We start from the raw sequence: 16,538 nt of genomic DNA, 5'->3' as shown, positions 1-16,538 counted from the left end.
GGGAATACTCCCAGTCTTAGGGTATGTCTACAATGCAATTAAAACCCCCAGGCTGGCCCATGACAGCTGACTGAGGCTTGTGGGGCTCGGGTTAAGGAGCTGTTTAATTGCTGTGTAGACATTCAGGCTTGGGCTGGAGCCCAGGCCCTAGGAACCTGCAAAGTGGGAGGATCCCAGAGCTCAGGCTGCAGCCTGAGCCTGAACATCTACACTACAATTAAACACCCCTTAGCCTGTGCTCTGGGAGCCGAGTCAGAGTCAGCTGGCACTGGCCAGCCATGGGTATCTAACTGCAGTATAGACATACACCTAGAGTCCATCTGTTATGAGAAGTTTTCTAGGCATTTTGCCTGTTTTAAGAACAAAAAATGTGCATTTTTCAAAAAGGTTGTGGTTCTGAACACATCAGAGCTACATGGACAACTGCCCTTCCCCACTATCATCTTTCATTTCACAGCCACTTGCAAGTCTGCTTACTCATTGCATACTGTGCTATAACTTGAGCCATAAATTACATCCATAGGAAACATGTTAGAGTATCTAAATGTGTCTTGGAATGCACAGACATACCTGTCAAAACACGACTCTTGTATCATTGTTAATTCTACTATGTTCTACTAACATTCTAACTTTTCCCTTGTTGATTAACTGGCTCTGTGTAACTCCTTACCTGCCTCCTGTCCAATTTCTTATGTAACTACTGCTTTAAGCACCACAAATATTTTTTCTCTAAGTGATGAATGAAATAATTTATGCCACAATTACTACGTAGAGGCCTTTCAGTGCTGCACTAAGCCAAACCTCCAGGACCACAGATTGCTTTTTTTGTTTCATTTGATCTGGATGTACAATATGCTGCATCAACAGAATCACATAGAAGCCACTTCTGCAGATGTTCAGGAGCAATGAAGAGTTAATATACCCTGGTTATGACAGTGCTGTATTTGATGTCATGATGACAGCAGAGGACTGAGAGCCAGTTAACCTCTCTGTGCCTCAGACTAACCACATGGAAAGTGGGGATAATACTTATCTGACAGAGACCATCATCTGAGAAGTGCTTGATAATTGCAAAATTGCTAGACATGAACACGGGATCTGTAAAGTCCACTCTTATTGTTTCATACTGCAGAGCCAAAAAAAAAATCCCTTCATGATAGTTTGATTTTAAAAATAGCTTGTATAGTTAATATACTAACATGTGTCCAGTATTCATGGTAGAGTCCACACACCCTATTGTCACAGTAGTATACTCCAAGCAGGGTTTATACTGTGCTTCTAGTCAAAATTAAACTGCCACAAGAATTGCCAAGGAGATACACATACAAATCAGCCACTAGATGAGGTTGGGATGGAGTCAGACACTGTACTGTATAGGCTCTGTTTTGTGGGAATACACTGTCAGTATTAAAGTGACTTTAAGAATGATTGATTTGTCCCAGCGTTCAAGTCCTATCATAAAGTAAGAAAAAGTGCCACTGAGGAGAAAAGCTCTGCTGGAAGCAGTAGAAATAACATCCTCATCTTGAGTAAAATTCTTCAGTCCCTAATAGATTAAAGACTTCAAATGGTTATTAATTTATTGATAATTATTGTTTTAATTAAATGGCCAGTGTACGAACTTTAATAATAACTAATAGTCCTCCCCCTCCCAATCAACCCACACTGTGGAGAGAAGTTCCCCTGAAAATCCACAGTAAGGTGATTCCAAGGGAGAAACCAGTTAAGCAGAGTGTTCCCCTTGTAATTTACATAGCCATCTTCCCTTTCTTAGCAAAATATCTGAATGCCCAAGGAGCATGTGGATACAGTAAACAGGGTGAAAGGTTGGAGCGGGAGCCAATGAGCAGCTGCACTAAGTACCAGGACCGCAGAGGAGCTGCAGGTAAATTAAGGCTGCACTGACTGACACTGTCTATGCTTCAGAGTAGCAGCCATGTTAGTCTGTATTCTCAAAAAGAAAAGCACCTTAGAGACTAACAAATTTATTTGAGCATAACCTTTCGTGAGCTACAACTCACTTCATCGGATGCAATCACGAAAGCTTATGCTCAAATAAATTTGTTAGTCTCTAAGGTGTCACAAGTCCTCCTTTTCTTTTTACTGTCTGTGCTGTGACTGTCACACACAGTCACCAAATGGGTGTCAATCAGCACTAATGGCAGCACAGCCACTGCCCCTTCGGTGCTGGCTGAGTAGGGTTGGGGCTGGAGGGGAGTGTGAATGGGGAGTCCCTCTATCCAGCTGGGCAGGATCTTTGGAGATGGGAGTCTGGATCTCCACAGCTCTCCAGCCTACCACTGATGATATGGATAATCCTGCCACAGCCAGTTCTGCACCTTTGCCAGTTCTGTGGATTAGGGCAGAAAATGCTGAGACCCCACCCACTTTTATACAAGCGAGGAGCATATCTGGAGTGCTGAGGATGACTTACTGATGAAGATTTCAATAAGGGGTTGGGCAAACTGTGTCAACAGAGTCTGTGCATGGCCTCAAACCTCATCGGAGCGAGGTCCACATCTCCAACACACCAGAAGGCTGCTTGAATCAATACCTGAGCTGGTCCACAAAGCCGCTACCCTCTCCTCCTTTAAATCCCACCTGAAAACCCACTTCTTCTGCGTCACCTACAAGAAGTGAGGGGGATGAGTGGTCTGCTTGCTTTCTTCCTGCTCACTTACTGTGCAAAAAAGGGGTCCAATTCTGGGAGGCAGGTGATGGTGGATCTGAAGCTAGAGATTGCTGGGGAGGAAAAGAGTTTGAGAGGAAAGGGGAGGGGGGCTCAGTTGCTGGAGGAAATTTAATGAGTTTATCTTAGAGCAACAAACATCCAGCAAATAAGCTGTGGACCTGCCCGATCACTTTGCTGGCGCGTTGCATCCTCTTCCCCCTCCTTTGTCTAGCTTTTCAGACTGCATGTTCTTCAGGGCACAAAAAATGCCTAGGACATTTAGGGCTCTACCTCTGTATTAATAATTAATGATAATAAGATGGAGCTTTGTAGTCTTGCATCTGGGACTGCACCTCCATGCTCAAGAGCAGGGCAATGGCAATCTCCTGAAGTGTGGTTTAGATCTCCTCCACACCAGGCAACAGTGCAAATCTGGAGTCACTCCTGACTTCAGTGGAATTGCTTAAGTGTGGCCACTTGGCTCCCAGCAAATGGACAACATTGACCTTGGTTTAGGAAAGTTCAGCAGGTCCTGCTACAATGCCGCATTACTCTCATAGGGATAGGAGTACATAAGTAGTCTGCCATTTCAAAAAAATATCCTTTGCCCCCCCTCCCCTGAAGTAATTCTGTCTCTATGGCTATCCAAGGGAAATGTAGTGATCAAGGCTCATTTGAAATGAATATACACTGTGCATGGTGTATATTTGATAGGTCTGTCTGGCAGAAGTATCTTTACCTTCTTATTCCCCAAGCCTAGAAGCAGAAGATAATTTTCTTCTAAGGGCTTGATTCACTCCCAGGCCTCTGGTAGCAGAAGCTGGTAGGATCTATGCTGGGGGTGGAAGGTATCCTACAGTCACACGCTCTAGGGGCCCAGAGCCAGCCAATGGCAGTGGAGGAGGTGACATGGCCAGCGTCCCCGGGAGATATGTTTCATAGATTCATAGATACTAAGGTCAGAAGGGACCATTCTGATCATCTAGTCCGACCTCCTGCACAGCGCAGGCCACAGAATCTCACCCACCCACTCCTATGAAAAACCTCACCCATGTCTGAGCTATTGAAGTCCTTAAATCATGGTTCAAAGACTTCAAGGAGCAGAGAAGCCTCCCTCAAGTCAACCATGTTGAAGTAGGATTACTTCAGTATCCAATTCCAAATCTTTGTTTTTCAAATCCTCCAGAGGTTCTCTCCAGCCTTGTGTCTTTCTCGTCTTCTCCCCATTTCCTCCAATCATCCAGCACTCCCCTCCTCTCTGCCCTTTCATACTGTCTCACTGCTGCAAGAGCCGCCTCCTGTCTTCAGCTGCTGCAGAAGAGCCTTCCTGTAGCTCTCCAACTCACCTAACCTGTATCCTTTTACAAAGCTCATTTTAAAACTACGGCTGTCAAGCAATTAAAAAAAATTAATTGTGATTAATCGCGCTGTTAAACAATAATCAAATACCATTTATTTAAATATTTTAGGACCTTTTCTACATTTTCAAATATATTAATTTCAATTACAACACAGAATACGAAGTGTACAGTGCTCAGTTTATATTTATTTTTTATTACAAATATTTGAACTGTAAAAAAAACAAAAGAAATAGTATTTTTCAATTCACCTAATACAAGTGCTGTAGTGCAATCTCTTTATCATGGAAGTTGAACTTAAAAATGTAGAATTATGTACCAAAAATAATTGCATTCAAAAATAAAACAGTGTAAACTTTAGAGCCTACAAGTCCACTCAGTCCTACTTCTTGTTCAGCCAGTCTCTCAGGCAAACAAGTTTGTTTACATTTGCAGGAGATAATGCTGCCCGCTTGTTGTTTACAATGTCAGCTGAAAGTGAGAACAGGCGTTTGCATGGCACTGTTGTAGCCGAAGTCGCAAGATTTTTAAGTGCCAGATGCGCTAAAGATTCATATGTCCCTTCATGTTTCAATCACCATTCCAGAGGACATGCATCCATGCTGATGATGGGTTCTGCTCAATAATGATCCAAAGCAGTGTGGACCAACGCATGTTCATTTTCATCATCGGAGTCAGATGCCACCAGCAGAAGGTTGATTTTCTTTTTTGGTGGTTCAGGTTCTGTACTTTCTGCATTTGAGTGTTGCTCTTTTAAGACTTCTGAAAGTGTGCTCTAGTCAATACCTCATCCCTCTTAGATTTTGGAAGGCACTTCAGGTTCTTAAATCTTGAGTTGAGTGCTGTAACTAACTTTAGAAAGCTCACATTGGTACCTTCTTTGTGTTTTGTCAAATCTGCAGGGAAAGTGTTCTGAAAATGAACATATGCTGGGTCATCACCTGAGACTGCTTTAACATGAAATATATGGCAGAATGCAGGTAAAACAGAGCAGGAGACATACAATTCTCCCCCAAGGAGTTGAGTCACAAATTTAATTAATGTGTTATTTTTTTAACAAGCATCATCAGCATGGAAGCATGTCCTCTGGAATGGTGATTGAAGCATGAAGGGGCATATGAATGTTTAGCATATCTGGTAAATACCTTGCCATGTGAATGCCTGTTTTCACTTTCAGGTGACATTGTAAATAAGAAGTGGGCAGCATTATCTCCCATAAATGCAGGCAAACTCGTTTGTCTTAGTTATTGGCTGAACAGAAAGTAGGACTGCCTGGATTTGTAGGCTCTAAATTTTTACATTGTTTTGTTTTTGAGTTCAGTTATGTAACAAAAACTGCTACATTTGTAAGTAGAAAAGAAGTACTTGTAGCACCTTAGAGACTAACAAATTTATTTGAGCATAAGCTTTTGTGAGCTTTCGTGAGCTTCATCCAATGAAGTGAGCTGTAGCTCATGAAAGCTTATGCTCAAATAAATTTGTTAGTCTCTAAGGTGCCACAAGTACTCCTATTCTTTTTGCGGATACAGACTAACACAGCTGCTACTCTGAAACCTACATTTGTGCATTCTCACAATAGAGATTGCACTACAGTACTTATATGAGGTGAACTGAAAAATACTATTTCTTTGGTTTATCATTTTTACAGTGCAAATATTTGTAATCAAAAGAATAATATAAAGTGAGTACTGTACTCTGCATTCTGTGTTGTAATTGAAATCAATATATTTGAAAATGTAGAAAAACATCCAAAGTATTTAATACATTAAAGTTGGTATTTTATTAATAGTGTGATTAAAACTGTGATTAATCATGATTAATTTTTTGAGTTAATCACATGAGTTAACTGTGATTAATTGAGAGCCCTACTCAAAAAATAGCATTTCTCCCTGATTTAAGCTTCTGACTTTCCCTCTGTTCATCTGCCCTTATTTATTACACAGTTTAGGCTGTGTGAAATAACTTTTATAAGACAAAGTTGCATTCTCACAATCTTTCAAAGTTCCATGTTTTTCATTTGCAAGCCCAGAGGAAATCTTAGCATGGTAGTTTAGCCTTATGTGATGTTTACTCTGACAATCATTTGGACTCTTTCTCTTAGCAAAAATGAGTATCAGCTTGAAATTCAATAAACCTGCTTGGAATCTCAATCTCTCAAACTGACGAGTTCAATAAAAAATGGTTTAGCCATTTTCACATCAGTTATTGATACAAATGGATGCTGACATGATCTGTGGCAAACTTACTTCAGTATGCATTTCTATTATGCTAATTCTCTCCAACACTTCAATTCTAAAAGATAGGAAACCTTGACCTCTTCTTAAGCAGGCTGATGAAGATCTGATTTTTGAACCAATATTTTAGCCCAGTCTGATATTTAGCTAATGACTTTTTATCAGTCTGGAGAAATAACTTGCTACTGTATTATGGAGGTATGATATTGAGTGCATACAAGCCTTCCAGTTATGACGAGATTTAGTTTGGCCAAATTCATTGTATGTACATAATCTGATGTGATTCTGAGGTTTATGCAGCTGTGCCTCTGTATAATCCTGAAGCACCTGCTTCAATGCATTAAAATGTTCATTAATATTTAACCTGTTTCAATGTTTTGTTCATCCTCCATATTGATTCACATTTGTTTTCTGTATACTAAGGAGACTAAATATGAAAATGTGATGATCCACTGAATGGGCTATTATATGATAGATATTACATGATGAGATACCAACCACTGTGCTACCTGGATACATTTTACAAGGCTTAAGTTAGGTCCATTAACATTCCAGGTAAGAAGAACAAATCACCAGACTCCTCTTCTGTCCACAGCTTTTCATCTGACTATTCAACTAGGAACCCAGGAATTAATAGTTTAATTGATTAAATAGACCTGAGCAGACAGGCATCATGCATCTTTCTCTTTATGTGACCAGATTCATATTTAAGCATATTTCTGCAGAGAGTAATTCTAGATCTGTAGGCCCATCACTGAGAAAGTCCTGCCTCTGCCCGCTATGAGCATCATCCTGGGGGCATCAGGTTTAAAGGACAGGTCTTGCAGTGATTCAGAGATAGCGAAGTAGTCCTTGAGGTAACATGGGCCTAGGACTTTCTTTATACCAACTGGTAATTGAATTTCACTCAGCCATCAATTGGCAAGTAGCATAGAGACCTCTTGTCAGCCAACCCCCCGCCCCCTACAGAAGACAGGCAGCTGCATGTCAAGCGAGCTGGAGTTTCCAGATGACTTTCAATGACAGTCAGAGATGCAGCCTGTTGCAATAGTCCAACCAATAGGTAATAAAGATCTGGATGAAAATTGCATCTAACAAGATAAGGGGCAATGTCTTTGCCAAAAAAAAAAAAAAATTCTGAGAACTAAAGCAACTTGGAAGTCAAGGAGCCGTGTTGTGTCTAGTAAGAACTCCAATCTATTTGATGACAATTCGGCAGATGCTCTCAACTGAGGGAACAGTTGTAGATTTCACCAAGTCCTCAAAGCCCTTCCAACTGCCAATCAGTATCACCTCCACCTTGCCTGAGTTGAATTGCAGTGAGATGTCTTTCCAAATAGATCCTATTTTTCACCAGACATTGGGTTGCCAGGAGACGACAAGGAGATGCACAGCAGAGTGACATTGGTGTATTTATGACACTGCTGCAACCCTTATCATCTCACAATCTTATCTAGCAACTTCACATAGATGTTGAACAGAAGAGGTGACAGGATTGAGGATTGCTGAGAGTGGTCAGGAATGAGGAGAAATTACCCACCACCATACTCTGGGAAAGGAATGAGCAGAACCACTTGAAGGCTATTCTATCCACTGTAACAAGTGCCAGCAACACTTTGTGATTGACTGCGTTAATGGCTGCTGAAAAATTGAGAAGTGTCTTCTTTCAGTAAGGACAGCCAGTGTCCATCCCTTGCCTTCTGAACCCTAATCAAATGGGATACAAAGAGCTTTAGGACATTAAATTGTTGGGAAGCTAGCCAATCAGCATCTTCTAAATGAGTTTTCTTGATAAGGGGTAGTTGGCGAATGAGAGGTAGTTGGCCAAGATGCTCATGCTTAGATTTGATTTCTTTAGTGGCTGCCTGACTATAATTTGTTTCATAGCTGTCAACAGATTGCCCTCAATAGGAGGCATTGACAGTTTCTTCCAGGACAGGGTCCAGGCATATTAACATGGTGTTAGAACAAAACATTAATAGGATCTGTTGCTGAGAACACTGGCAACATACTTATGTCACGTATTCACAAGAACAAATGCAGCCCTTGCTCTAGATAAAGCATCTTAAAGTGACTTGATTTTCATCACAGACAACTGTGGATATTAAAGGGCACTTCGAATACTAATGTACAGTCTGTGAACGCACTTTCTATAAAGAGTAAAAACTTAACAAATGCTTAATAATGTTAGTGATTCCTACAATCTGATAAAGGAAAAAATCCAATATATTTTTCTTTGTTAAATGTAGCAATAAATTAAGATGAAAGGTACACTCCATATATCTGTCTGGGGATATATACTGTGTCGTTTGGCATAATGACTTCAAAATAAATTCAGAGTGTTGTATACTGTTTACATGTGCATATAAATTGACTTTTTAATAAGAATGTGACCAAGATACAAGTCAGAATCTTAGTTTTTAGCTGCATACACTTAATCTAGGAAGCTGTTACAGTTGTCACCACAGAATGCAGTGAGGCAGTTCCCCAAAATCTGTGCTTAAGCGGATCTGTGTTCCAGCTTTTCAGTTGAATGTACTGAGGGCAAGGTTTGATAAAAGGGAAACCTAAAAATATTCTGCTCTGAGGAAAACTACAAACTGTGAAAGTCTTCTTAGAGGAAAAAGAAAAGGAGTACTTGTGGCACCTTAGAGACTAACAAATTTATTAGAGCATAAGCTTTCGTGAGCTACAGCTCACTTCATCGGACTATCTCAATACCAGTTTGATTTCCTGTTGCAAAGAGCTCCCAAAGCATTTAGTTTTCCTCCATATGAAAAACAGTTCAAAACCATTAATGTGTTGAGTTTATATGATTGCATGTTCAGATCTTTATATATCTCAGCTAGCATAAGAAGCAATCTCCCAATTCACTCTGTTGGGATCAGATGTTATATTTTCTAAACACAACTCTTGCCCCAAGACTCTGTCAATAACCCCTTTCAGGGTTTAACTTGATCCAACATTTCAATGATTCAAGGGTCACGGTAGAATTTGCCTTCATCTGATGTGGCAGCAGGATATAGTGTACTGTGCACAGACCTAGGAGCAAGGAATTCTTTGTGTTATCTCTAGCTACCTCAGTGTCCTCATGTACCATGGACAATAATAATTACGGAAGTACTATGAGGGATAATTAATTGTGTTACTGTTCTCTGTGCAGCGCCAAATTCTGTACACTAATGATACATGTAAATGAGATCAGAATTTGGCTCAATGTCTTCAAAAAGACAAGGACCTGGACATCTTCAAAATGACCATGAGATCACAATGTGCCCCTTTCTGTGCTATGTTAATTTATTATTGTCATTGTAATTATTTTACTATTTATTGACTTTCTGGCACCAATAACTTAGCATTTGTGAGCGACACCATCTTGCAATTTGACACACTAGCAAATGATCCATGTGCCTGTACAATAACCCTATTTTATTAATGTGTCTGATTCCCACCCCACCATTGTTTTCAGTTAAAATTTATGTTCTCACATGAGAGAGCTGCTGAGATCTGGGGTTTCCTTACCCTAAGCCCATATCAATTTTTCCTGGCATAATACAACAGTATTGAGACATCAATATCTCTGTGACTGATAAAGGTATCATGACAGAATCTGATCTCAGTTACAACGGTGCAATCTCAGAGTAATTCTGCTGAAGTCAAGAGTGACTGACTCCAGACTGGCAAAGAGATCTAAATGTGGATCATCATCTTTAATTTGGTTTACTACAAGGAAATCTCAAAGCTGCCAAGTGCCAAAACATTTGCCTTAGACTTTTACAATTTTGACAATGCCCTGTATTTCTTTGCTTTAAGAGGTTAACTATTACACCCACTTGCCTTATTGGATCCCCCAAGAGCTTTCTCAGCTGATGTGGATAATATCTTCATCTCCCTGTCTCAGGGATTTACTATGTCAAGAGGATTAAGACAAAACTATGACTTATTCCCAGCACAAAACAATTTGAATCACCTCTTAGCTGTAAATGATGCATGACAGTGAGTCAATTGTGGTATATCTGTAGGTGTATTACAGCACCTGAGATGATTATGGTATATTTGTAAGATTTTAAACCAATTTTAATCTCTCACACATGTGGTGAAGAGGGTGGTCTACTGAAGAGCCTGGCTTCATTCTGGAGGAGCTGATTATGCTGAGAAGAATCTGACTTTATTTTAGGAGAGGCTGGAATCTTTGAAAACTATGGCTTTCTGGAGGCTGTGCTTCTAATGTTACAATGCTCAGAGGCAACCTAGCAAAATGCTTTTGTCTCTTTTTGTTCTCCTCCTATTAAAAAGATAATAATAATTAATAAATCAGTGTAGCTGATGCCCACCCACAGTTTAGGAAGTTGTGGGACAAGTGATATGATCTACAAATATTTCTCTAGTGAAGATAATAACATGGAAAAAAAGTGTGGGATAAAAGAATAGACTGTCCCTGTTAAATAATAATAATTAAGCATAAACAATGAAAAATAGCACTTATGTAGCCTTTACTGTTGTAAAGCACCATATAAATATTAAATAATGAACTCTCATAACACCCTTTGTGTGCATACTGAGACTATAACGAGCCTTTGAAGGGATGTTTTCTGTCATTTTATAAATATATATAACTAATGAGACAACAGAAGGAATCACTCAGAGCCAAACATTTCTCTTCCCCTTCCCAACCCTCCTCCACCCCACTCAGCAGGTGACCTCAAAGGCCTTTTCCAGCTTGGAGTCCTATAACTCCATGAAGTCATATGATGTAAGCAAAATAGTAAGAATAGCAGGAATCAGCAAGGAGAAACTGCCTCTAGGCAAGTGGTTCTCAACCAGGGGTACGTGTGCCTCTGGAGGTATGCAGAGGACTTCCAGGGGGTACATCAACTCATCTAGATATTTGCCTAGTTTAACAACATGCTACATAAAAAGCACTAGAGGAGTCAGTGCAAACTAAAATTTCATACAGACAATGACTAGTTTATACTGCTCTGTATACTGTACTCTGAATTGTAAGTACAATATATTCCAATTGATTTATTTTATAATTAAATGGTAAAATGAGAAAGTAAACACTTTTTCAGTAAAAGTGTGCGTTGACACTTTTATATTGTAATGTCTGATTTTGTAAGCACATACTGTAGTATTTAAGTGAGGTGTAGCTTAGGGGTACACAAGACCAATCAGACTCCTGAAAGGGGTACAGTAGTCTGGAAAGGGTGAGAGCCAGGGCTCTAGTCCATCACCCCTGGCAGTGCAGGACTGTTCCTCATAGCGTATTTTGCAGGGCTACGTCCATTCCAGTTTCAGGGGTCCCTAACCCTAACCTTCCCCCCCCCCCCCCGCTGCTGGTGATGGCTCATCTTAAGTGATCACTCTCCTTACAGTTTTCAGAGTAGCAGCCATGTTAGTCTGTATTCGCAAAAAGAAAAGCAGTACTTGTGGCACAGTCTCTAAGGTGCCACAAGTACTGCTTTTCTTTCTCCTTACAGTGTGTATGATAAAACCCATCGTTTCATGTTCTCTGAGTGTGTATATCAATCTCCCCTCTGTATTTTCCACCAAATGCATCCGATGAAGTGAGCTGTAGCTCACGAAAGCTTATGCTCTAATAAATTTGTTCGTCTCTAAGGTGCCACAAGTCCTCCTTTTCTTTTTGCGACTACAGACTAACAGGGCTGCTCCTCTGAAAGGGAGCTTAACAGCCCAGCTCTCTGCTCCGTGTTTCCAAACCAACTCGTCTAGGGCCTTTGGGATCTGGGTTCTGGTCCAGCACATGCTCCGGGACTGGAGTTGGGGGTCAGACCCAAACTCTCCCCAAGCTGGGAGGGATGTGAAGTCAGCGTCTTGCCCAGCGCTTCCTTTGGGCCAGGGCTGGGCTTGGCAGTTCCTAGCCCGGGCACCTCTGGGCTTGCTGCCGCAGCTACGAATGAAAAAAGTGGCTCGCTCCCCAGCCCCTCCGGGCTGCATTACAACGGCAGCAATGCTCTTGCCGCCACCCCCTCTTCCAGGGCACCGCCGCTACAGCCCTGGCCGGGCTCTCACGGCTGCGGCCCCACGTGCCCAGCGCGGGAGGAGCCGGGCCGGGCGGCGGGCGCGCAGGGGAGGAGCCGCCCCCTTCTCCGGGGCTGGGGGCGTGGGGAGGAGCCGCCCCACCCCCGGCCTGGGAGCCAGGCGGGGGGCGGGGTCAGCGCGGCGGCGGCTCCCCTGCGAGCGGCCGGGCGGCCGGCTCAGAGGCGCTGGGGCTGTGGGAGGGAAGAGGCGGCGGCGGCGGCGGCTCCCTCCATGAGCAGGCGGTGGCGGGGCAGGGAGCGCCGGGGGCTGCCGCGGGACTCGGGCAGGTAGGCGACCCGCGGACAGGCGGGCTCGGGCGGCAGCGGGAGCGCGGGGCACCGTCCCTGCCCGCTGGGAGCGGGCGCTGGAGGGGCAGCCGGAGCCGGGCACCCTGCGTCGGGGGGCAGCTCCGCTCCCTCGGGGGCTCTTAGCGGCCCCCTCCCAGGGCCGGCTCGTTCTCCCTTCTGGGGGGCCTGCATTGCAGCCGGTGGCGGGGGGGGGGGATGCTGGCAGGGACCCCCCCCAGCTCCTTGCACTAGCTACTGAAGGGCCTTCAGCCCCGGGGCTCCCCAGGCGAAGCCCCCGGGGCTGCTTTGCAGAGCTCGAGGAAGCGCATCGCTGCGCCTGGCAGGGGGCTGCTGGGCTCTTGCCTGTGGCTCGCGGGAAAGGAAAAGTTCCCCAGGGACGCGCGAGAGCTCGCAGCGCCTCTCTGTCGCCTCGCCGCTCCTGGGGGCGCTTGTTCTGCGGCGAGACACGCACCCCCGAGCCAGCCAGTTACAGCGTAGCCTCGCTAGAGACCTTCCGAAACGGGAGGGAAGCGGGATGGGGATGGAGAGGGAGGTTTCATGTGCACGTTTTAAACACTAGGCAGAGCGCAGCTTGATTGGGTTATATTTCCCTTTGCTTTATTGGGCCGCGAAAAGGGAAAGGCTGGTAAACGGCGAAAGACAACCGATTGCAACTTTTGTGCATTTAAAAAAAAAAAAAAAAAAAGACAAAGTAGAGAAGCAGCTTTTCCTTTAAAAGAAAAGGACAGATTGCAGCGTTGACACACAAAAGGCTAAGGTAGTTTCCGCACCCCCCCCCCCCCCCAAAAAGCAAATGAGCTGGTGTTTTTCAGTGGATTGCATCTTGGGTACGCAACGCGGATGAACTGTGGCGGCGGGGTTCCGTAGATTGCTGCGTTAGTACATGGTAAAGCAGATAAGTGAAGTAGCTTTTACGAGGATTGCAAACTCTTGTCCACCGAGAAGCTGTTAATCGGGTGGTATTTTTAATAACGGTTCTGCAACTTCTGCGCTTAGAACAAGAAGCAGCTGCAGAGATCAACGCTTTCACGCGAAAGAGAGAGCCTGTTGCTTTCATTCTGCGGTGCTGCTCCGTGATACTCACCGGTCTGTGCGCGTCTTTCACTCTTGTGGCAGAGCATTGGTTGTGGTGGTGCAGCAGTGATCCCATCGCAGCCGGGACCCCGGGGAAGGGACAGCATGCGGCCGGAGGATGTCTGAGGCTGGCTGGGGCAGTGTTCATACTACTCAGCTTTCTCTGAGCGTTGCCAGAGGAATGATTGCTGCGTGGGGTGCCTTCTTTTGCTTTTACCTGGTGGTGACTGTCAGCAGCCTCCCAGAAGCCAGGCTGCCCATCTCCGACCTAGAAGACAGGATCACTCGAAAACCAACAGGTAAGGGCAGCTGTACAGGATGCTGGGTGCTGTGAACGTTGGTACCTTCCAGCGGTTGGGTTTGCTCTTGCAGTCTTCCAGGGGAGGGGGAATGGGGACAAATCTCCAAGGAATCCTTGTTCCTTTGCCAGCTTACTTCACCAGCAGTCATGATAAATGCACAGACTTCCACCTCCTTGTGCAATTGTGGTCCTGGTGTTCTCCCAGGCAAACTAAATGTAAATGTTAAAGCAGCAGGAGGAACAGCCCTGTTGAGTGCATCTGAGCTGCACAGCTTTGCAGGTGCATTGTTTTGGCAACACAGTTCCAAAGTAAAAAGAAAAGGAGGACTTGTGGCACCTTAGAGACTAACAAATTTATTTGAGCATAAGCTTTCGTGAGCTACAGCTCACTTCATCGGAAAAGTTGGTGGTAGTTTTTTTTTTTCTGGCACCTTCATCTGCATGGGCACACCGATGAGAACTGGTGCTGTAACTACATTAATTGATAACTGAGGCTCTTCAAGGGGTAAAAATTAAGATATACTAAAACTGCAGTAAATTCCACCTATACCAGCCAACCAACCCCCTGTCCTAAATGGTGATTTTTAATTGTTCACAGGGTTTCCAGTAACATTGAATTTGACTTTCAGTTGACAGCCAGGGTGTTTTTTGCTGATTTTTGGGTAGCTGCTTAAAAGCATTGTGATAAAGGTGGCCGACAGATAAAGTGAATATATGCCCATCCTCAGCAGAGTGATGGAGAGGGCTAGACTGTATAAATAATGATAATCTTTATTTATAAAGAGCCATGTACACTAAAATTCTGGTTAGCAAGAAATATAAGCACCTTTTAAACTCACATAAAGTGACTATCATGATGTTTTAAATATTGGAGTCCAAGGTCAGGATTTAAACTTCAGTTAGAAATACTGTACAAATCTACTCTTCAAACATGCCCTTGTGATCTATTCGTCTTGTGAAATGTGTCCCATGCACTTTGTAGTGTTTGCTTTGTAGTTGGATTTTTTCTTACAGAGACTAGGAAAATAGTGAGCAAAAATAATTATTAAAAGTGATCTTGTTTACCGAGTGGGCTTGTTTTGCTTGCTAGCTGGAGTCATGACATGTACCTCTGTTACAGATTTGGTGCATGTCAAAATTACTAATCAGAGCTTCGAAAAGCAAAGATACTTGCATGGACACAATACCTCTCATTCTGTATTAATTTAAAATGTCTCTCTATATTTGTGTGTGTGTAAGTACACTTTGCAGGGATAAAACCAGAATCGTCATGGTTCTCTTTTTTTATTTAAGTCATGAAATAATGTGTGCTGAATTGTGAACATATTGAGAGAGAGAAAGAAACTGTTTATGGGAATCCAGTAACCTATCCTTCTCAAGTGAAATATTAATGTAATCAGTGAGCAAAGTTAACATACAGGACAAAAGCTGTTTTAAAAATATACGGAATGTTTAAAATTGGTGTCGCTCCGATATGCCTCAGCTGCTACCTGAGTCTGTTTATTTTTCAGAGGCCTTTAATGGAAGGTCCGTCTCTCTCTCTCTCTCTTTTTTTTTTTTTTTTTTAAAGGTTCCATGCACCAAACAGAAAGTTTCCATTGTTCAGGAAAGAGTTTGAAGCATGTTCGCCAAAAAAGTGACAGGGGAATAAATGTGCTTCGTGGAGGCTGGGAGGTGGGGGCTTTGCTTCCATACCCCTTTTGGTTAAAGCTATAAATCACACTGGGGGTAGGTTTTGTTTTCAAGAAAGTACTAATAAAACACCAGATTCTTAGTGTAACTCATTTGGCTCATTTTTCACAGCCAAAATAATTGATTTATGGGGCAACATCTCAGCTACTTTGTCAAAGCCGCTGAATATGGTGTTTAAGAGAAACAAGAGCAGCCTGTGCTAGTGAGCTTTTCAGGAGTTCGCTCAATTTAGTAGTCAAGATTTTTTCCTGTTTTAGTCTTTTTGTTTTATTTTTTTGGCCTGTTTGAGCCAAATTCTGTTCTCAGTAACCACCAGGATAAATCTGGAGTGCCCCCACTGCCCCCATTGGAGTACCTCTGGATTTATACTCGCCAACTGAGATCTCAGTTTGCAGCCCACGGCACTGTTTTACCATGGTAATGTTGTTCTGTTCTTTAAAGCAACCAGACTTGCATTTTAAGTTAATAGGATGGCATTTGAAATATATCAAATGATGCACAATCAATGGCTTCCAGCGTGTTGCTAGACTAAGTGGTTAAAGAAAATGATCCTACACTGATGTGTCGAAGAGCTAAGTTACACTGTGGAATTTCCAAAGTTGGTGGTGGAAATTCTACGTACAAGTCTATTTTTACCATATTAGCTTTTAAAAGTAATGACATGCTTCTGATCCTGCCGAAATCAATGCCGAAACATCTATACAACTTCAGATGGGGCCGGATTAGGCCCCAGCTGACTGCTTCTAAGGTAGAGCATATTTTAAAATATTTCTCTGTTGGTTTCAGTTGTTGAAAATAGCGGTTTTTTTGACATGCTATCATGTTGATGTGCAAAATGTAACTGCAACAGAGCTGGTT

At 42.9% G+C, this 16,538-nt stretch overlaps 1 protein-coding gene across 10 annotated transcripts in view; it reads left to right on the top strand.

Annotated features, from left to right (window-relative positions):
• The first annotated feature begins 12,481 nt into the window (after window positions 1-12,481).
• FGFR3 (fibroblast growth factor receptor 3) overlaps window positions 12,482-16,538 on the top strand; it is a 76,178-nt gene continuing 72,121 nt past the window's right edge. For 4 of the 10 annotated variants that reach the window (XM_043512603.1, XM_043512602.1, XM_043512601.1 and 1 more), the window contains exons 1-2: window positions 12,483-12,592; window positions 13,730-13,986. In XM_043512603.1, coding sequence (XP_043368538.1) covers window positions 13,806-13,986 — 181 coding nt within the window. In that variant the 5' untranslated portion in view covers window positions 12,483-12,592; window positions 13,730-13,805. Of the gene's footprint in view, window positions 12,593-12,968; window positions 13,987-16,538 lie in introns of those variants that run through there. The other 6 variants (XM_043512597.1, XM_043512599.1, XM_043512598.1 and 3 more) reach the window with 5 other exon arrangements.

This window comes from Dermochelys coriacea, chromosome 4 (assembly GCF_009764565.3).
Source record: "Dermochelys coriacea isolate rDerCor1 chromosome 4, rDerCor1.pri.v4, whole genome shotgun sequence".
Taxonomy (NCBI): Eukaryota; Metazoa; Chordata; order Testudines; family Dermochelyidae; genus Dermochelys; species Dermochelys coriacea.
The sequence above is the reverse complement of the archived record's forward strand: the minus strand, read 5'-3'. Positions and strand labels throughout refer to the sequence as shown.